The sequence below is a fragment of the Coregonus lavaretus genome (assembly GCF_964263955.1).
Source record: "Coregonus lavaretus genome assembly, chromosome: 11".
NCBI lineage: Eukaryota > Metazoa > Chordata > Actinopteri > Salmoniformes > Salmonidae > Coregonus > Coregonus lavaretus.
Window position 1 is genome coordinate 58874795 of NC_139998.1, and position 23031 is coordinate 58897825.

At 46.4% G+C, this 23031-nt stretch overlaps 1 protein-coding gene across 5 annotated transcripts in view; it reads left to right on the forward strand.

Annotated features, from left to right (window-relative positions):
- The first annotated feature begins 742 nt into the window (after positions 1-742).
- The window catches only part of tp63 (tumor protein p63), a 42302-nt gene continuing 20013 nt past the window's right edge, over positions 743-23031 (forward strand). For 2 of the 5 annotated variants that reach the window (XM_084172006.1, XM_084172007.1), the window contains exons 1-2: positions 743-961; positions 10880-11137. In XM_084172006.1, the coding sequence (XP_084028132.1) occupies positions 920-961; positions 10880-11137 (300 nt within the window). In that variant the 5' untranslated portion in view covers positions 743-919. The remainder of the gene's footprint in view (positions 962-10879; positions 11138-23031) is intronic. The other 3 variants (XM_084172008.1, XM_084172005.1, XM_084172009.1) reach the window with 2 other exon arrangements.

Below are 23031 nucleotides of genomic sequence, written 5' to 3' on the forward strand. Positions count from 1 at the left end.
GAATGGATTTTATAGTGAAGGTCAAGAAGTGCATAATGCATCCAATACGTTGTTTACTCTTTACATGAGCAACTATCTGTTAGGCTCCACTCCCAGCTAACAGACAGCAGGTCAGTTCAGCATTCAGAGTATTTACATTTTAGTCATTTAGCAGACGCTCTTATCCAGAGCGACTTGCAGGAGCAATTAGGGTTAAGTGCCTTGCTCAAGGGCACATCGACAGATTTTTCACCTAGTCGGCTCGGGGATTAGAACCAGCGACCTTTCGGTTACTGCCACAACGCTCTTAACCACTAAGCTACCTGCCGTGTTTTTATTTAGTATTTAATGACATTAGAACGTAATACTCCATGTGGATATTCAAAGCTATATGTGTCGACACGTTGAGTTGTTCTGTAGAACAGAGCAGTGCATAATGTATCAAATAGCCAGTATCCGAAGCGTTTTAAATGTGCGTTGAGTTGATAGAAATCAGGTTGCATTGAAAGCGATCACTGTATTAACTGTCCTGATTTGTATTGATGTTGACGATTATAAGGACGGGATTTACTGAGTGAGCTGTATATATGTTTGACACTGCGTATCGCTGCAGAGAGTCTTCGGGAGAGACACAAGGAGAACCAGAGAGCTTCTCCAGGAGATGGGTGGGGACTTACCACTCCAGGTATTGGACAGGTACCTCATCAGACCCCTCCTCCTCCCTACCCCCCCGGTATATATCTCCCTCCCATAGATTCCTATAGAGACTCTCTGCTTGCCCTGTCCTGTTGTCATCCATAGTCCACTGCCTGCCACTCGTTCATTCAGACTGAGACGGGGACCAGAGGTGTAGATTAATTCAGACTGAGACGGGGACCAGAGGTGTAGATTCATCCTGGAGCCAGTGGAGCAAACAGCACTGCTCAACCTCAGCGCCAACATGTTGTATCTGGAGACGGGGACGTCCACGTCGTACAGCGAGGTAAGGCCCAGGGAGGAGGCTCCTAATGGGGCATCCGGGAACCGCTAACGTCCCCTTGGCGATGGTAGTGGGACAGATGGAATATTGGATGTCAGGCCTCAAACTGAAATACCTTTATAGGATTGTTACCTCTGTTTTTATATTTTATATTTCACCCCATGAAATCAGTTTGATATGTTTTGGTCTCTGAGTTTATTGGCTGCTTAGGGCTTTGTGGTGGTATAGAGCTTTGATTTAACAAAGAAATCTGAATACGTTTTAGTAGTTAAAAGTAGGTTATTTTAAATCTGTCTGTGGCACTCACAAAACAGAGAAAGATGTGTTGGCGGCAGATTCCTCTTTGTTTGCGTTTTGATTTAGTGGCGTTGTATGTTTTCTGTGTGTGTGTGTGTATGTGTGTGTGTGTGTGTGTGTGTGTGTGTGTGTGTGTGCAGGGGAATGTAAACACCTGGAGTGCTTGTTGAATAGAGGAAGAGGCGCTAAATGAAATGGCTGCTCTGCTCTGCTACCCTGTCCCGTTGAGATGTGGAATGGACTCTGCTAATAACCCTGTTAACATCTGGAACCAGAACTACTGACTCAACCATGGTTCCATTAGTTCTAGTTCTAATAGTTCTAGTTCCATCAGTGTTTTAACCTTCATTAGACAAGACGGTGAAGGTTCAGTAATGATGCCATGGATAGTATTGCTTTTCTGGGATTTTAGACTGTGATTTGATTTGATTACCTGGTGTTACATGCTGAATTGTAAAAACACAGAACAGAATCAAAATTCATATAATCTCTGATTTATCTCCCCAAATTATCCTCTTAACTTTGTGTGAATTGGTATTGTGTATAGGAGGCCTAGTTCTGGGTTTGATAAAGATTATTCATGTGATTTCTTTTCGAGACAGAAGATAAAATGGTGGTTGATGGGTGGAATCTGGAGACGGGAGCTGTGGATTGATGAGCCGTGCAGAGCAGTGCTGTTTCCACGTTGTTTAGGAACAGGAAAATGTCCATTTGTATGGTAACAATATAGCCTAAAATAATGTACCGTAGTTCAAGTGGTTTGAATGAAGTCAAGTAAAGAATGTCAGATGTTTATGACAGTATGAGGATACATTAGAATCTATTTTGGGTTAATCAAAATGGAGCCAGTACAATTGACTGGAAACAGAAATGTGTGGTTTTAAAGATGTTTTGGCGGTTTGAATTACAGGTGTGACATAGGGAGTGGAATAAGGCTCTCGTCTAAAATGGCCATCTGGAAATGCATAATAGATTCTTGTCTTCGAGACAGAAGTGACACAATAGAAAGTTCTGTTACTGTTGACAACAACAGATAATTGGCTCCGTGTAGCTCAGTTGGTAGAGCGTGGCGCTTGCAACGCCAGGGCTGTGGGTTCGATTCCCACGGGGGGCCAGTATGAAACATTTATGCACTCACTTCACTGTAAGTCGCTCTGGATAAGAGCGTCTGCTAAATGACTAAAATGATCATGGTGGAGACAACTAGTCACTGTCATTATATTCAGTAAGACTGTTTGTTAATTTATTTATGATCATGTTCTATTTCTAGCTATAATTTCTATCAAATGTCGCTTTACTTTGAGCAAGTAAAATTATTTCTGTAGTGGCAGGAATTGTATTACAGTCCTCCTGAATATCAATATTTCTGGAATTTAGTCATTTATTTTATCTCATAGTTTTATGAAAATTGTGATCTTGAGATATTTTTGTAATATGCTTTTTTGGGTGGCAGATGAACACTTCTGAACTCTGTTAATGTCACTAGACGTAGAAAGGATCCTACGTATTTGTTCCATTAGGCTATCTGTTAAGACGGCAGTCTCCTGGTGTGAATCTGCTACTCTCCTCCCCTTCTAGGATGGCTGTTAGATCTAAACAGCTCTTTCTGGTTGTTCTCCTAAAACCCACCATGCTTAGCGCTCAGGTAGGGCGTCTGTCAGAGTCTATCTACCAATACTTGACCGCTCTACTCTGCTGGTATAGGACTGTTGTCAACACACACCGTTATTCCAGAGTGGACGGCCGTAGACAGAGGAGTTACCTGAGACCCCCGATCCCCCTTCCTGGGGGTCTTAAAAGTCCACAGTTTTGGTTTGTAATGCTCTCACAGTCACAGATTTATTCTGAAAAGATAGTTGGAGGGAAAAATCCATAGATTTTTCAATTTTAAGTTTTATAAAGCGATTGAAATATGTGTTTTTATTTAATGGTTTAAGAATGAACCATCATGCATATTCTGTTCTAACTGTAAGTCGCTCTGGATAAGAGCGTCTGCTAAATGACTAAAATGTAAATGTAAAATGTAAACAGGTGATAAGTGGGGGACTTTTCTTGTGAAGTCATAAATAAAAACTACTGTTATCAAACGCTGGTTTGGATCACTGATGGTTTCTCAGATTTGCAGGGGGGCAGATTGCACGGGGGGGCAGATTGCAGGTGTGGCAGGTCAACTCTTTTAAGTTTACCGAGTGGGGGGTCTTAGAGCGGGGGTCTCTGTCCACCTCTATCCCTTCTGGCTATATCCCAAAAGTCACTCTATCCCCTACATAGTGCACTACTTCTGCTATTTAAGATGCAGCCTCTGGGTAAAGTATCAGGTTCCCCCCCCCCCTCCCCCTCCAGGGCCATCAGAACGGGGCGGTGCCAAGCACTGCTGTTTAGTCCCTGCTCGTAATTGCTTTAATGGTGTGTTGACGTAGATACAATCACCTGCTCTGCCCACCCCAGCAGGTATATATATGGGGTGTAGGTAGATAGCCCCCCCCCCCCAACCACCCAGACCTTCTGTCCTCCACCCTGCTAGAGCTGTTAATTCCCAGACCCTAGACACCACTCACCCAGGGACCACAGTGCAGGTCAGAGGAGAGGCTGGAATGTATTCTCCCCTAGGGCCAGGTCTTAAGGGCCAGGTCGTCCTCCTCTGGTTCCTCCCTGGGGTAACGGTCTCCTCTGGTTCCTGTCAATTTTATTGGCAGTTTAAAGTTCTGAGGTGATCAATTGCCTCATACTGCCTATAGTAATAGCTGTTAGCTATGGTAAGGAGAAGGGGTCAGATTACTGACCTCCCCTGTCTCTGTACTTTCTCCTGTTGGTAAAGAGTTAGTAACAATAGAATAAGTAGCATCACTTTCACCAGAGAGGAAAAGTTACCATTAAAAATAAGCCTGATTTTGGTTATCATGTCAAATAAATGAATTGGACTACTGCATCTCAGATTAATCTGATTGGTTCAAACCCTTACCCCAAAGAACTGATAGAAATGCATATGGTCCCAAAACTATGGCAACTGGTTCATGGAGAGCGTGGTACTAAATATTAGACTATTTTAAACTGTCAAATCAAAAGAATTTCAATGCTCATACAGATGTAGGATCTTAATTTGACCAGATTCTCACAGCAGGAAAATTATCCAGCAGCAACGTGAGATGTGAATTGTGTTGATTGTCATTCATGGACATTTTTGTAGGGGTTGATACATTTTTAGTCAGGGCTAATCAAGTCTGACATTTTAGGTTAGCATTTCCTGCAACGACAGGGTGGTCAACCGGGTGACAAATTAAGATCCTACATCGGTTTCTAGTATGTGCCAAACCAAATAGTCATAATGATACAACATTCACTATGAATACCAGCAGTAACGATGCTGACGTATTGAGTGAGAGCTGTTGCTGTTTGCATGTGAGGAATCCCTGATGTCTCTCTGCATAACCTACATCATGAGGAATCAAGGATATGTGTCTCTCTGCATAATGTACATCATTTGGAATCCCTGATATGTGTCTCTGCATAATCTACATCATTTGGAATCCTCCTGTGGAATCAACAGGCTATCACTCTGAAGGTCAACAGTCTAGGGTAGCGAGCGCCCTGGTCTATTCCACTAGGGTACTGAGAACCCTGGTCTATTCCACTAGGGTACTGAGAACCCTGGTCTATTCCACTAGGGTAGCGAGCGCCCTGGTCCATTCCACTAGGGTAGCGAGCGCCCTGGTCCATTCCACTAGGGTAGCGAGCGCCCTGGTCCATTCCACTAGGGTAGCGAGCGCCCTGGTCTATTCCATTAGGGTAGCGAGCGCCCTGGCCTATTCCACTAGGGTACCGAGCACCCTGGCCTATTCCACTAGGGTAGCGAGCGCCCTGGTCTATTCCACTAGGGTAGCGAGCGCCCTGGCCTATTCCACTAGGGTACCGAGCACCCTGGCCTATTCCACTAGGGTAGCGAGCGCCCTGGTCTATTCCACTAGGGTAGCGAGCGCCCTGGCCTATTCCACTAGGGTACCGAGCACCCTGGCCTATTCCACTAGGGTAGCGAGCGCCCTGGTCTATTCCACTAGGGTAGCGAGCGCCCTGGCCTATTCCACTAGGGTACCGAGCACCCTGGCCTATTCCACTAGGGTAGCGAGCGCCCTGGCCTATTCCACTAGGGTAGCGAGCGCCCTGGTCTATTCCACTAGGGTAGCGAGCGCCCTGGTCTATTCCACTAGGGTACTGAGAACCCTGGTCTATTCCACTAGGGTAGCGAGCGCCCTGGTCTATTCCACTAGGGTACTGAGAACCCTGGTCTATTCCACTAGGGCAGCGAGCGCCCTGGTCTATTCCACTAGGGTACTGAGAACCCTGGTCTATTCCACTAGGGTAGCGAGCGCCCTGGTCTATTCCACTAGGGTAGCGAGCGCCCTGGCCTATTCCACTAGGGTAGCGAGCGCCCTGGTCTATTCCACTAGTGTACCGAGCACCCTGGCCTATCAAAAGGACTATAGCCTGTCCTTCACTTCATACCAGGTCTATAGCCAAAACCCTTAACTCCCTAAATGATCTGAAGTACCCACCTTTAATTAAATTCCAGGAAAGAAGGAAGACATCATGGATGAAAAATGAACAGATTAGGAATTAAAGAATGAAGACATCATGGATGAAAAATTAACAGATTAGGAATTAAAGAATGACGACATCATGGGAAGACAAAAGGAAAAGTGGATTCCAATTTTAAACAAGCAAATCTTCACCCAAATCTTCACCTACAGTCAGCTTGAATGTTTAATTGAGTGGAAGTGGAAGCGATCAACCCTTAAAAGAGAGATGAGGAGATTCAGGCCTCTTCTTCCTCTTCCCTTTAATCAGGTCTGATTCCACTGTAACACAGCAGCCATTTCATCCCCACTTTAACTGCTCCGAAAACGACCTGCCCTCTGAGGCCCAGCTCCCGGGTCAGACGTCAGGCAGAAACACAACTTACGTCCCAAATGGCACCCTATTCCCTTTATAGTGCACTCCTTTTGACCACCAGTGTCCATAGGGTGCCATATAGTGCACTATATAGGGAATAGGGTGCCATTTGGGATGAAGCCACACAATCAAAGGCCTTGACGTCCTCAACAGCCTTTAATAAAGCTGGTTAAAGGTTGCTGCTCAGAAGGAAGGCAGTCTGTTCTGTTCCAGGTCTCTGAGTATTTCTTTGTCTAAGGCAGGCAGGCAGATTCTGGAGTAAGCATTTCAGAATCTCAGCCCGGTGGGAAAACTAGCTAAAAACCAAATGGCCAAATTCTCAGTACCCTAGTGGAATAGACCAGGGTTCTCAGTACCCTAGTGGAATAGACCAGGGCGCTCGCTACCCTAGTGGAATAGACCAGGGCGCTCGCTACCCTAGTGGAATAGACCAGGGTTCTCAGTACCCTAGTGGAATAGACCAGGGCGCTCGCTACCCTAGTGGAATAGGCCAGGGTTCTCAGTACCCTAGTGGAATAGACCAGGGTTCTCAGTACCCTAGTGGAATAGACCAGGGTTCTCAGTACCCTAGTGGAATAGACCAGGGTTCTCAGTACCCTAGTGGAATAGACCAGGGTTCTCAGTACCCTAGTGGAATAGACCAGGGTTCTCAGTACCCTAGTGGAATAGACCAGGGCGCTCGCTACCCTAGTGGAATAGACCAGGGCGCTCGCTACCCTAGTGGAATAGGCCAGGGTTCTCAGTACCCTAGTGGAATAGACCAGGGTTCTCAGTACCCTAGTGGAATAGACCAGGGCGCTCGCTACCCTAGTGGAATAGACCAGGGCGCTCGCTACCCTAGTGGAATAGACCAGGGTTCTCAGTACCCTAGTGGAATAGACCAGGGCGCTCGCTACCCTAGTGGAATAGACCAGGGTTCTCAGTACCCTAGTGGAATAGACCAGGGCGCTCGCTACCCTAGTGGAATAGACCAGGGCGCTCGCTACCCTAGTGGAATAGACCAGGGCGCTCGCTACCCCAGTGGAATAGACCAGGGTTCTCAGTACCCTAGTGGAATAGACCAGGGTTCTCAGTACCCTAGTGGAATAGACCAGGGTTCTCAGTACCCTAGTGGAATAGGCCAGGGCGACCTGATACAACGAAACTGGAGATCTGTCCTGATACAACGATACTGGAGATCTGTCCCGATACAACGGTACTGGAGATCTGTCCCGATACAACGGTACTGGAGATCTGTCCCGATACAACGGTACTGGAGATCTGTCCCGATACAACGGTACTGGAGATCTGTCCCGATACAACGGTACTGGAGATCTGTCCCGATACAACGGTACTGGAGATCTGTCCCGATACAACGGTACTGGAGATCTGTCCCGATACAATGGTACTGGAGATAATGAGCAGCATTTCTCAGGGGTTAGTATCTTTCGAATTTCGGAAGGGGAGGGGATATTTGGCCCCTCTGTGCCTGATCCCTGACTCCAGACACTGGCTGTGTGGCCCAAATGGCACCCTATTCCCTATATAGTGCACTATTTACTGTTGACCAGGGTGCAAGTAGTGCACTATATAGGGAATAGGGTGCCATTTGGGCCACACAGCCAGTGTCTGCAGTCAGGGATCAGGCACAGAGGGGCCATCAGATTCAGCAGCCATCACAGTCTAAAGCAGCTTCATTATTCTCTAATTGCCCCGTTGTGAGGCATGTGAAGGAGTGTCTGTCATTGTGAAGGAGTGTCTGTCATTGTGAAGGAGTGTCTGTCATTGTGAAGGAGTGTCTGTCATTGTGAAGGAGTGTGTCATTGTGAAGGAGTGTCTGTCATTGTGAAGGAGTGTCTGTCATTGTGAAGGAGTGTGTATCATTGTGAAGGAGTGTCTGTCATTGTGAAGGAGTGTGTCTGTCATTGTGAAGGAGTGTCTGTCATTGTGAAGGAGTGTGTCTCATTGTGAAGGAGTGTGTCTCATTGTGAAGGAGTGTCTGTCATTGTGAAGGAGTGTGTCTGTCATTGTGAAGGAGTGTGTGTCATTGTGAAGGAGTGTGTGTCATTGTGAAGGAGTGTGTGTCATTGTGAAGGAGTGTGTATAATTGTGAAGGAGTGTGTGTCATTGTGAAGGAGTGTGTATAATTGTGAAGGAGTGCGTGTGTTTGAGAGAGAGAACTTCTACTGTATGTAGGCTGGAGGAGGTATCTCTGTGTTCCCTTCACAATACACTTGTGACCTAACACCTGCCTGGTGTAACCCAGTGTCATTGTTCCCCTAGACAGGCTCTTGAAAGACCCAGTGCCATTGTTCCCCTAGACAGGCTCTTGTAAGACCCAGTGCCATTGTTTCCCGGGGGGTTGAGACTCGTGGCTCCCCTGAGGCGTTGTTTCCCGGGGGGTTGAGACTCGTGGCTCCCCTGAGGCGTTGTTTCCCGGGGGGTTGAGACTCGTGGCTCCCCTCAGGCGTTGTTTCCCGGGGGGTTGAGACTCGTGGCTCCCCTCAGGCGTTGTTTCCCGGGGGGTTGAGACTCGTGGCTCCCCTGAGGCGTTGTGGCTGTGTTAGGTTGAGGTTGGCTGGGATGACTTCCCTCAGGTGCTGTGTGTGCGTTCGTGTTGGATACAGTTTAGCTCCTTTTTTAGCATCTCTTCTGTATGCAGTGTGTAGTCCATCAGAATGGGTGTGTTATCATTGATTTAAGTTCTAGTGTTCATACAATGTGCACTTTGTGTGTGTGTGTGTTACTGTGTTTGTCACCTGGCCCACAACAAGCAGCACCTGGTGATGTGAGTGGGAGGGTGTGTTCTGTACAGCTGTGTGGGACGGGGGACCGTGCAGCCTGAAATAAACAAGGGGCCCTTGACTGCCCGTCTGTCTGTCCTGCAGAGATTAATGGTTGTCTAAAGAGACACCTCGGCCTGGAATGTGCAGTTTATAAATGGAGTGGAATGGAATGGAGGAGCAGAGTGGATAGAGCTGGAAGGGGGGAGGGAGTGAGGGAGACGCGGAGCGGAGCAGGGAGGATAAAGAAGGAGCTGGCTGAGGTCCAGGGAACAAGCATTCTCCCTCCTCTCAACAGGTGGCCATTTTGATTGTCCTACTACTCCTGCTGTGTGAACCCTGTCACCTCCGTCTGTAGATGGTGGGTCTCTTCTACAGTAGTAGTTACTACATGATTTAAACAGTAAACCGTTTTTACTTGTACTGGCAGATAGTGTCTATTTTTTTGTCGCATTCTTTAAGATTTGTGTCTTAAAAAAAGTATATAAATCTAAATTAAACAACATAATAATAGACTTCAAATACCGGTAAGTAAACACCGGGCTCCCGAGTGGCGCAGCGGTCTAAGGCACTGCATCTCAGTGCTTGAGGCGTCACTACAAACCCCCCTGGTTTGATTCCAGGCTGTATCACAACCGGCCGGGATTGGGAGTCCCATAGGGGCGGCGCACAATTGGCCCAGCGTCGTCCGGGTTTGGCCGGTGTAGGCCGTCATTGTAAATAAGGTTTTGTTCTTAACTGACTTGCCTGGTTAAATAAAGGTAAAATAAAAAAGCTGACTGTAGTTTAGGTTGGGAAACCTCACCTCAGCTAGCTGGGAAGCTGTTTCTCAAGTACTGTGACATCATTGTTAAACTAAATGACTGAGGCGTTTGACATGGCGGGTGTGATCTACCAGGAAGGAAGCATTGCATAAGGACTGATGCTTCATTTGTCAGGAAGTCTGTTACTTTCTGTTTACTGGACATGTTGATGAAAATGTTAAGGCAGTGTTTCTAATCTACAGTATATAGGTATTCATTATTTATTGTCTTACTATTTCTGTATTTTTAGAGTATTGGGAAAGTAAAAACCCTGATGAAGGCTACGGGCCAAAACACATTGGTTTTACCTTTTAACAATAAATAACCATTTTTAACAACTTCCACTGTCCTCCAAGAGTTGCTGAATTTCCTCTTGGCTTTAGTGTTTCTAAAGCAGGGTGTCTTTAAACTATGGGTCGGGTCCCAAAGTGGGCTCTGGGGCATGTGGGTCGGAAGTAATGAGAACACATCTATAAATCACCCACTATTTCTTCTTGATTGGGGTCGTTGGAGGATAACTCGGGTCACAGGATGACGGTACATTTCTAATTTGGGTCTGGAGCTGAAAGAGATGAGAGTGTACAGGATATGTCTCAGCTGCCATATTACAACCATTAAGAGCATTCAGTAAATAAGGGTGTTTTTGATCAGAAGATTATAATCTTTACTTCTTCCACCAGCTCAGTGTTGACCTACCGAAAGAAAACCGGCAGCTGTCACTCAGTGGAGGACTTACCCTCCCTTACAAAAAAAAAAAAAAACACGTGGTTTTCTAACGCGTGTGAACAAATCACATGACAAATTTCACGTAAAAAATATACACTACCGGTCAAAGATTTTAAAACACCTGCTCATTCAAGGGTTTTTCTTTATTTTTACTATTTTCTACATTGTAGAATAATAGTGAAGACATCAAAAGTATGAAATAACACATATGGAATCATGTAGTAACCAAAAAAGTGTTAAACAAATCAAAGTATATTTTATATTTTGAGATTCTTCAAATAGCCACCCTTTGCCTTGATGACAGATAAAGTGGAAGTCGGATTTCCGTTGGACCTTGGTGTACAATTGGTCATTAAAGTTCTTTGTCTGTCTGTCTGTCCGTCTAGTCACAGTATACCAACCTGGGGCTGCTGAACAGCATGGATCAGAACATCCAAAATGGCAGCTCTACCTCCACCAGTCCCTACAACAACGACCATGTCCAGAACAACGTGTCAGCTCCTTCACCCTACGCCCAGCCCAGCTCCACCTTCGACGCCATGTCCCCCTCCCCGGCCATCCCCTCCAACACAGACTACGCTGGGGGACACACCTTCGACGTCTCCTTCCAACAGTCATCCACAGCCAAGTCTGCCACCTGGACGGTAAGAGTTCATATCAAATCAATAGATTTATTGATCAAGTTGATTACTTGATTTTAAAGTGCATTTCACATGGGTCTCAACACACTTTACAAATTCCTATAGCACCAGTCACAATTGTATCTGTTACCTCTAGCAATGACAGATGTTATGTTTGGAAATGCGTTCGTTCCATTTATCATCCAATTGAATATCTACAAAAATTATGCCAAGTGACTCAAAATGATTTGAATTCATCATTATTTGTATTGGAAGTAGAGGTCTGCGATGTCTAAGGTATGGTTGATTGATGTGTTCTATCATAGGCCACACCCACCTTGCGAGCAAAACATTTTAGTTTCCCACTTGACAGCGGAGAGAAAATGAGGTCATTTCCTGCAATGCTACACATTTTGCGGTGGGGCAGAGAGAAGATTTGACAGTTTTACATCCAATTTCCTGAAATTCTACACATTTTGTCATAGGGTGGAAAAAAATGTTTGCAGCTTTTAATATGATATCGGAGTGAGGGTGACTAAGAAAATCAAATGGGGGCTCCCCGGTCGGTAATTCAACCATGATTATTCCAAGTTTATAATCTGACTAGACTAATTTACCAATGTAAATATGTTTTGCTAACATGGGCTAATTCAGTGACTGACATAACAAGAGAAACATTTCGAAATTGCACCTTGTGTATTCTACTATTCTAACTCTCAATAGTAAGTTGATACCCTGAAAATACAACATATTTCCGGGGGAAATTGATCCGCTGGTCTACTAAAGGGAGGCAGGCCGCCAGTCGCCCATTCCTGCTCTACATGATAAGTGTGTGAAGATTCTATCAAGACAATCAGTGCACCAGGCAACAAGTCAACTTTTCTCTATTGCACAACTATGACTGCATGTCTACCTCATCTAATCTCATGACAGAAGAACCTCAAGCCTTTTCTCAGGGACTCGGCCATGACAGAAGAACCTCAAGCCTTTTCTCAGGGACTCGGCCATGACAGAAGAACCTCAAGCCTTTTCTCAGGGACTCGGCCATGACAGAAGAACCTCAAGCCTTTTCTCAGGGACTCGGCCATGACAGAAGAACCTCAAGCCTTTTCTCAGGGACTCGGCCATGACAGAAGAACCTCCAGCCTTTTCTCAGGGACTCGGCCATGACAGAAGAACCTCCAGCCTTTTCTCAGGGACTCGGCCATGACAGAAGAACCTCCAGCCTTTTCTCAGGGACTCGGCCATGACAGAAGAACCTCCAGCCTTTTCTCAGGGACTCGGCCATGACAGAAGAACCTCAAGCCTTTTCTCAGGGACTCAGCCATGACAGGAGAACCTCAAGCCTTTTCTCAGGGACTCGGCCATGACAGAAGAACCTCAAGCCTTTTCTCAGGGACTCGGCCATGACAGAAGAACCTCCAGCCTTTTCTCAGGGACTCGGCCATGACAGAAGAACCTCCAGCCTTTTCTCAGGTACTCGGCCATGACAGAAGAACCTCCAGCCTTTTCTCAGGGACTCGGCCATGACAGAAGAACCTCCAGCCTTTTCTCAGGGACTCGGCCATGACAGAAGAACCTCAAGCCTTTTCTCAGGGACTCGGCCATGACAGAAGAACCTCAAGCCTTTTCTCAGGGACTCGGCCATGACAGAAGAACCTCAAGCCTTTTCTCAGGGACTCGGCCATGACAGAAGAACCTCAAGCCTTTTCTCAGGGACTCGGCCATGACAGAAGAACCTCAAGCCTTTTCTCAGGGACTCGGCCATGACAGAAGAACCTCAAGCCTTTTCTCAGGGACTCGGCCATGACAGAAGAACCTCAAGCCTTTTCTCAGGGACTCGGCCATGACAGAAGAACCTCAAGCCTTTTCTCAGGGACTCGGCCATGACAGTTTAGTTGGGTTGTTACAGGATCAAGAGAACGATGTGTGTCTTCTGGATCGTCCAGAATGGTAATGGTCTAAATACATTCAAGGACTTCACCTTTCTTCCAGAAGTTACCTTTAACATTAGATTCAATCTGTATCGCGATAGATCCGTGCTATAGCGCAACGGAAATCACCAAGACTGCATTTACGGTAAACGCTGCATGTGACAGCGCAATCTGAAATTACCTTTACATTTCAATCATGATATAACATGGATCTTCCGCGATACGGATTGAATCTAGCCCTTAATCTAGATGTCTTTACCCCATCTGAACTCCTTGATCTAATCTGACTGACAACTGATGTTGTCATTATGTGACAATGCTGTAGTGCCAGCTGTTGTCTGAGTCCCACCGTGACCACGCGTACTGGCTCCGTGACCACGCGTACAGGCTCCGTGACCACGCGTACTGGCTCCGTGACCACGCGTACTGGCTCCGTGACCACGCGTACTGGCTCCGTGACCACGCGTACTGGCTCCGTGACCACGCGTACTGGCTCCGTGACCACGCGTACTGGCTCCGTGACCACGCGTACTGGCTCCGTGACCACGCGTACTGGCTCCAGGCCGTGTCATGCCATATACAGTGGAACCATGCCATGTACCGTTGTGTAAAATCGAAAGCCAAGTGCACCGTTCCTAGCAACCAGCTGAGCTGCTCAATATCTCACCTGCAGATGGAGATGTCGACCATCAGTATTATCACAGAACCAGCTGAGCTGCTCAATATCTCACCTGCAGATGGAGATGTCGACCATCAGTATTATCACAGAACCAGCTGAGCTGCTCAATATCGCACCTGCAGATGGAGATGTCGACCATCAGTATTATCACAGAAAGTGAGAACTTGAAATAATTATTGGGTTGGATCCATTGCCTTTCTACGTTCTATATATAGGCTGTTTACTTCAAGTGTTGGATCTCTTGTGAAATCAGAATATTCATGGGAAACTATGTGGCTAAACCAGTCTTACGTGGTGCCATGCAACTGTCCTACAGGAATGGTCCAGCTAAGCCATCAATCTCCTATTTGGCAGACGGTAGGAGGGAGTGATGCAGAACCTGTGGGCTTATTGCCTAATTATCAACCAACGGTAGGTAGGTCATGTCTTAGAGTCAACAGGCGGGACTCGGGGAGTACTCTGGGGCCATCTCAGCCAGCTCATTGGCTACAACGACCGTGGGATAGTGACATTTACCCAATTCCAACGCTGCCTCTCTCTCGTCCTTCTCAACTCTACAGCACAGAAACAACAGTGGTCTGTCTGTGTGTGGAGAGAACAGGGAAGAGTCTACTCTGGATCATAAAGTCACAACAGTCATAACACATGATGCAATATTGGTTTACCTGATGCTTTGGTCTGAGCTCATCATGAGGAAGATTAAGCCAATGACCTTTGGCCTATATAATGCTTAGGCTGTCTTCCATACACAATAGGAGGATGCATAATAGAACTGGACTGGAAACCAATGCACACTAAAAAAAAAAGTGGGACGACGCCTTTGTTCATCTGAAGTGCTTTTATTGATTGGAATTATTAGAAAATTATACTTTGTTTCATTCAACCTGTTTTATTCAATTAGTCTGATCTGTCGAATTCAATGTGATTTTTTTATTTTTATTTATTGAGTGAAAGTTTCTAAATTGCTTTCAACACCTCATGCTAGAGGTGTTCACGGATCCACCCGGACCCGAGTACCCGAGACCCGATGTGGGAGCCGAGTGGATCCGGATCCAGGGAATTCTAAATAATGTCACGGGTCAGATCTGATATGATTGTCACGGGTCTCGGGTATGTGTAATTTTTAAATGACTTGTCCGGATGGACCCGTACAGATCCGGACGCGACTGCTGCAGTAGAGAGAGAAATTGTATAATTTATGCTGCTGCCCTTTTGCTTTTCACCAGAGTGGCGCGTGTAGCTTGTTGTTGTTGTTGTTGGCCAATCAGAGTGGCGCGTGGAGCTTGTTGTTGTTGTTGGCAACACCAGAGTGGCGCGTGTAGCTTGTTGTTGTTGTTGGCCAATCAGAGTGGCGTGTGTAGCTTGTTGTTGTTGTTGGCCAATCAGAGTGGCGCGTGTAGCTTGTTGTTGTTGGCCAATCAGAGTGGCGCGTGTAGCTTGTTGTTGTTGGCCAATCAGAGTGGCGCGTGTAGCTTGTTGTTGTTGTTGGCCAATCAGAAGTCATCAAAGCGCCACTAGGCTACAGCCCTAGAGCCTCTGTGGGGCTAAAGTGAGGAGATACAGTGCCTTCAGAAAGTATTCACACCCCATGAGTTTTTCCAAGTTTTGTTGTTTTACAGCCTGAATTTAAAATGGATTAAATGTCGATGTTCTGTCACCGGCCTACACACAATACCCCATAATGTCAGAGTGGAATTATGACTTACAAATTAATAAAAAATCAAAAGCTGAAATGTCTTGAGTCAGTAAGTATTCAACCCCTTTGTTATGGCAAGCCTAAATAAGTTCAGGAGTAAAAATGTGCTTAACAAGTCACATAATAAGTTGCATGGACTCACTCTGTGTGCAATAATAGTGTTGAACATTAATTTTGACCGACTACCTCGTCTCTGTACCCCACATATACAATTATTTGTAAGGTCCCTCAGTCGAGCAGTGAATTTCAAACACAGATTCACCCACAAAGACCAGGGAGGCTTCCCAATGCCTCGCTAAATAGGGCACCGATTGGTAGAATAAAGCATTGAATATCCCTTTGAGCATGGTGAAGTTATTAATTACACTTTGGATGGTGTATCAATACACCCAGTCAATAGAAAGATACAGGCCTCCTTCCTAACTCAGTTGCCGGAGAGGAAGGAACCCGCTCAGGGATTTCACCATGAGGCCAATGGTGACTTTAAAACAGTTACAGAGTTTAATGGCTGTGATAGGAGAAAATTGAGGATGGATCAACAACATTGTAGTTACCCCACAATACTAACCTAAATGACAGAGTGAAAAGAAGGAAGCCTGTACAGAATACAAATATTCTAAATATTCATGCATCCTGTTTGCAACAAGGCACTAAAGTAATACTGCAGAAAATGTAGCAAAGGAATTAACTTTTAATTACATTATTAGTTCCTTCAGTTGGTATAGCCTACATTATCATTCCATTGAATTACATTGTTTAGTTCACCTTCATTTGCTTCCTGTGTAAAGTTGATGATTAAAAAAAAAAAATAGACATGTGGGCTAATTAAATGGTTATGGAGTGGAGCGCAGACAAGGCCCTAACAGTTTGAACCTGATGCATGGTGAGATACTTGGCCGTGTCACCACAGTTCCATGGTTAGTGCAGGCAACAGACGAGGGTGCAGCCTACTATTGGACACTATTCTCCCTATTATAACTCTTATGTACAATAATCTTCCAACAGCACCATGGGTTGAAGAACTGAATGTGGCAATTTTCAGAATGAATCAAACCACCGTTTCTTTCTTTTGTGAGTAAAGGCTCTCCAAGGCTCTTTTAACTCGAATACTCTCCTAAACCTAAATAATCTACAAGATCACAGTATTTTTACATCTACCAATTGGTGCTGAAACGCAGACGAATGTGCATATATTTAGATGGCTTTCTTTCATTGATCCATAATATTCTGAACCCATTCTCTCTATATATTCTAGTGAGTCTGTCGACAAAATTCTAACTAAAAAGGTTCACCGTATTTAAAGGGATGGCTTAAGATAAATGTACTGAAAACCCTATTAAATAAAAACTCCACGAGAATATCTGTTGGCCAGCAAGTGGTAGGGTTTTCAGCGGTTGAATTAAATTCGTTCAGAGTGCGCAAGCTGACTGAATAAGGTACGTCTGAAAACCAAATACTGAGAAGTGCGTAGGAAAGGTGTAAATTCCTACGTCTGAATCGGCCCCAAAGTGCACTGTGTTCTGTCTCTGTGTGTTCTGTGTTCTGTCTCTGTGTGTTCTGTGTTCTGTCTCTGTGTGTTCTGTGTTCTGTCTCTGTGTGTTCTGTCTCTGTGTGTTCTGTCTCTGTGTGTTCTGTGTTCTGTCTCTGTGTGTTCTGTGTTCTGTCTCTGTGTGTTCTGTGTTCTGTGTTCTGTCTCTGTGTGTTCTGTGTTCTGTCTCTGTGTGTTCTGTGTTCTGTCTCTGTGTGTTCTGTGTTCTGTCTCTGTGTGTTCTGTGTTCTGTCTCTGTGTGTTCTGTGTTCTGTCTCTGTGTGTTCTGTGTTCTGTCTCTGTGTGTTCTGTGTTCTGTCTCTGTGTGTTCTGTCTCTGTGTGTTCTGTGTTCTGTCTCTGTGTGTTCTGTCTCTGTGTGTTCTGTGTTCTGTCTCTGTGTGTTCTGTGTTCTGTGTTCTGTCTCTGTGTGTTCTGTGTTCTGTCTCTGTGTGTTCTGTGTTCTGTCTCTGTGTGTTCTGTGTTCTGTCTCTGTGTGTTCTGTCTCTGTGTGTTCTGTGTTCTGTCTCTGTGTGTTCTGTGTTCTGTCTCTGTGTGTTCTGTGTTCTGTCTCTGTGTGTTCTGTGTTCTGTCTCTGTGTGTTCTGTGTTCTGTCTCTGTGTGTTCTGTGTTCTGTCTCTGTGTGTTCTGTGTTCTGTCTCTGTGTGTTCTGTGTTCTGTCTCTGTGTGTTCTGTGTTCTTTGATGACTGTTCTTAGGAGACAGCTAACCCCTAACCCCTAACCCTTAACCTCTTCCCATCTGGGACTCTGGCTGTGACACACATGCACACCACACACACACACACAAAGAGCGGTACGACACGTCAGCATTTCCTGGCAGCACTGCTCCCTTAACCCCCCCTTGATGTCTCTTAACGGAGCCAAAACATACTCTGTCCTTTATGGTGTGGTTCAATGAGCCAAAACTTACTCTGTCCTAGAAATTTTCCATACGCACAAAAAGTTTATTTCTCTCAATTTGGGCACAAATGTCTTTACATCCCTTTTAGTGAGCGTTTCTCCTTTGCCAAGATAATCCATCCACCTGACAGGTGTGGCATATCTAGAAGCTGATTAAACAGCATGATCATCACATAGGTGCACCTTGTGCCACTCTAAAATGTGCAGTTTTGTTAAACAACACAATGCCACAGATGTCTCATGTTTTGAGGGAGCGTGCAATTGGCATGCTGACTGCAGGAATGCCAAACAGAGCTGTTGCCAGATAATTGAAAGTTAACTTCTCTACCACAAGCCACCTCTATAATTTTAGAGAATTTGGCAAAACATCCATCCGTCCTCAAAACCGCAGACCACGTGTAACCACGCCAGTCCAGGACCTCCACATCTGGCTTCTTCACCTGCGGGATTGTCTGAGACCAGCCACCCGGACAGCTGATGAAACTGTGGGTTTGCACAACTGAAGAATTTCTGCACAAACTGTCAGAAACCATCTCAGGGAAGCTCATCTGCGTGCTCGTTGTCCTCACCAGGGTCTTGACCTGACTGCAGTCCGGCGTCGTAACCGACTTCAGTGGGCAAATGCTCACTGGCCTGCTGGAGAAGTGTGCCCTTCATGGATGAATCCTGGTTTCAACTGTACTGGGCAGATGGCAGACAACGTGTATGGTGTCGTGTGGTCGAGCAGTTTGCTGATGTCAGTGTTGAGAACAGAGTGCCCCATGGTGGCGGTGGGGTTATGTTTTGGGCAGGAATAAGCTATGGACAACGAACACAATTGCATTTTTATCAATGGCAATTTGAATGCACAGAGATACCGTGATGAGATCCTGAGGCCCATTGTTGTGCCATTCATCCACCGCCATCACCTCATGTTTCAGCATGATAATGCACGGCCCCATGTCGCAAGGATCTGTACACAATTCCTGGAAGCTGAAAATGTCCCTGTTCTTCCATGGCCTGCATACTCACCAGACATGTCACCCATTGAGCATGTTTGGGATGCTCTGGATTGACGTGTACGACAGCGTGTTCCAGTTCCTGCCAATATCCAGCAACTTCGCACAGCCATTGAAGAGGAGTGGGACAACATTCCACAGGCCACAATCAACAGCCTGATCAACTCTATGCAAAGGAGATGTGTCGCGCTGCATGAGACAAATTGTGGTCACACCAGATACTGACAGGTTTTCTGATCCACGACCCTACCTTTTTTTTAAGGTATCTGTGACCAACAGATGCATATCTGTATTCCCAGTCATGTGAAATCCATAGATTACAGCCCAATTTATTTATTTAAATTGACTGATTTCCTTATATGAACTGTAACTCAGTAAAATCTTTGAAATTGTTGCATGTTGTGTTTATATTTTTGTTCAGTGTAATTATTTGCTATTTGGCTGTGTTTTCTCTTTGCAGCTACTGTATATTCATGGGTTGAACAGCGTGAGGTTGGGTTTGTCTAGTGTGAGCTTGAACAGCGTGAGGTGGGGTTTGTCTAGTGTGAGGTTGGGTTTGTCTAGTGTGAGGTTGGGTTTGTCTAGTGTGAGGTTGAACAGCGTGAGGTTGGGTTTGTCTAGTGTGAGGTTGAACAGCGTGAGATTGGGTTTGTCTAGTGTGAGGTTGAACAGCGTGAGATTGGGTTTGTCTAGTGTGAGGTTGAACAGCATGAGGTGGGGTTTGTCTAGTGTGAGGTTGAACAGCGTGAGGTGGGGTTTGTCTAGTGTGAGGTTGAACAGCGTGAGGTTGGGTTTGTCTAGTGTGAGCTTGAACAGCGTGAGGTGGGGTTTGTCTAGTGTGAGGTTGAACAGCGTGAGGTGGGGTTTGTCTAGTGTGAGGTTGAACAGCGTGAGGTGGGGTTTGTCTAGTGTGAGGTTGAACAGCGTGAGGTTGGGTTTGTCTAGTGTGAGGTTGAACAGCGTGAGGTTGGGTTTGTCTAGTGTGAGGTTGAACAGCGTGAGATTGGGTTTGTCTAGTGTGAGGTTGAACAGCGTGAGGTGGGGTTTGTCTAGTGTGAGGTTGAACAGCGTGAGGTGGGGTTTGTCTAGTGTGAGGTTGAACAGCGTGAGGTTGGGTTTGTCTAGTGTGAGGTTGAACAGCGTGAGGTTGGGTTTGTCTAGTGTGAGGTTGAACAGCGTGAGGTTGGGTTTGTCTAGTGTGAGGTTGAACAGCGTGAGGTGGGGTTTGTCTAGTGTGAGGTTGAACAGCGTGAGATTGGGTTTGTCTAGTGTGAGGTTGAACAGCGTGAGATTGGGTTTGTCTAGTGTGAGGTTGAACAGCGTGAGGTGGGGTTTGTCTAGTGTGAGGTTGAACAGCGTGAGGTGGGGTTTGTCTAGTGTGAGGTTGAACAGCGTGAGGTGGGGTTTGTCTAGTGTGAGGTTGAACAGCGTGAGGTTGGGTTTGTCTAGTGTGAGGTTGAACAGCGTGAGGTGGGGTTTGTCTAGTGTGAGGTTGAACAGCGTGAGATTGGGTTTGTCTAGTGTGAGGTTAAACAGCGTGAGGTTGGGTTTGTCTAGTGTGAGGTTAAACAGCGTGAGGTTGGGTTTGTCTAGTGTGAGGTTGAACAGCGTGAGGTTGGGTTTGTCTAGTGTGAGGTTGAACAGCGTGAGATTGGGTTTGTCTAGTGTGTTACCTGCCACCAGGTAGGCTAGGCTTGCGTACCAAACGGCACCATTTTGCCTTTGTAGTGCACTACTTTTGACAAGAGCCAAACTGTTGCCTCAACTAGCCCTGATCAACAGTTGTGCACTACACAGGGAATAGGGTGCCGTTTGAGCCACTTCCTAGGTCTCAGGTAGAGTGGAGGAATGTGATGATGGTCTGGGCTGTGTAGGGCTCGGGGGGAGGATTACTGTAATGGATTGAGGACCTGGAGAGAAGTGTGGAAACCTCTCTGCTGATCCCTGCGCTCCGGGCTGGCACGGGGTGTGAGAGAGCTCTGTGTGTGTGTGTGTACGTTCGCGTGCCTCGGTGCTCCGTCTTTGTTCTGAGGGAGTTGAGCTTTAGCTCTCGACTGCCGTGGCGTCTCCCATTTCACCGCAGGAGGAGGGCCCTCTCAGAGAACCAACCGCTCAAAGAGAAGAGTGTTCCTGGGAACAGCGTTAGGCAAGACGCAACCTGTCCCGGGAACATCTGCGGGGCCAGGGCTCGTCCCACGCCTTAGAGATGGGGCTGAGACTTGTTTATGTCAACGAACCTGTCTAGACTCGCCCCGAACTGAGAGACACAAGCCCTCAAACATACAGCTGGGAAACAACATCAGGGAGAAGGGAAAGAAAGAAGCCAGGGTTTAAAATAAATTATTTCTCCATAATGCTGCAGTCTGGAAAAGGCCCATTTTCAAACTGTTTTTTATTATTATTATGACCGTGTTTTCTTCCCTGAACAATAGGAGGTTACCCAGGCTATAATGGAACCCCGTTATACAGCAGCAGTGGCATTAGGAGGTTACCCAGGCTATAATGGAACCCCGTTATACAGCAGCAGTGGCATTAGGAGGTTACCCAGGCTATAATGGAATACCGTTAAACAGCAGTAGTGGCATTAGGAGGTTACCCAGGCTATAATGGAACACCGTTAAACAGCAGTAGTGGCATTAGGAGGTTACCCAGGCTATAATGGAACACCGCTATACAGCAGCAGTGGCATTAGGAGGTTACCCAGGCTATAATGGAACACCGTTAAACAGCAGCAGTGGCATTAGGAGGTTACCCAGGCTATAATGGAACACTGCTAGACAGCAGTAGTGGCATTAGGAGGTTACCCAGGCTATAATGGAACACCGCTAGACAGCAGTAGTGTCATTAGGAGGTTACCCAGGCTATAATGGAACACCGTTATACAGCAGCAGTGGCATTAGGAGGTTACCCAGGCTATAATGGGCCATAGCTACATATGAGGACACGAGGCCTCAGTCATAAATAATGTAATTTAAAAAACCTCCAGGGGCCCTGACCTCCAGGGGCCCTGACCTCCAGGGGGCCCTGACCTCCAGGGGCCCTGACCTCCAGGGGGCCCTGACCTCCAGGGGCCCTGACCTCCAGGGGGCCCTGACCTCCAGGGGGCCCTGACCTCCAGGGGCCCTGACCTCCAGGGGCCCTGACCTCCAGGGGGCCCTGACCTCCGGGGGCCCTGACCTCCGGGGGCCCTGACCTCCAGGGGCCCTGACCTCCAGGGGCCCTGACCTCCAGGGGCCCTGACCTCCAGGGACCCTGACCTCCAGGGGCCCTGACCTCCAGGGGCCCTGACCTCCAGGGGGCCCTGACCTCCAGGGGCCCTGACCTCCAGGGGCCCTGACCTCCAGGGGGCCCCCATTGATTTTGTTAGCCACTCTCACTCAGATATCATATTAACATGGAATAAGTCATGGCAAAATGTGTAGAATTGCAGGAAATTAGCTGTAAAACTGCAACAAAAAGTTATGTAAAACTAATGTATTTGTTAATAAAATACTTTTTCTGCTAACACACCCCTCTGTTCGTATTAAATGATAGCACGGCAGTTGATGTGTTGACGTTCACTTTTGGATGTAGCAACGCTCACTACTTATCACAGGGATGTGATTGGTTGTTAAACTGTAGCTCTAAAAACGAATTGGCTAATCCCAAGAGTGACAGATTCTTATCCCTGGCCACCATCCCAGATCTGGCTAGATAAACATGTCACATCCCAGTACAACGTTACCCAGACACCTGGGATGGCAGCGTCATACGTTTCTACAACCATTGCAGAGATTTTTGTACGCTGATGTTCTTAGTGAGAGCTCCCTTTCGACACTGCTTCCCAAATTATCTTTGCAACACACAGAAATACTTTTTCCTCTTTTGGATTATGTTTTCAGAAACATGTCTTCCAAAACATATGATGAAAAATCGATGAAATGGTTTCACAGGAAATAAATCGCTAACAAGGAGGAGATTTTATATTAGTTCATTCCTGTTTCTTCTTCTTCAACAAGAGGCAGGTGTTTCTCCTCTGGACAGAAAAGAAAAGAAAAGACAAACCCTCCTTTTTGCATTTTGGTAGAATTGAGCCAAGTTGGTGAGAAGCTGCTGAAGACATGATGCTACATGTCAGGTATGAAGAGGACAAGACTGGAGGCGCCAAGCCCTGCCTGTTTAAA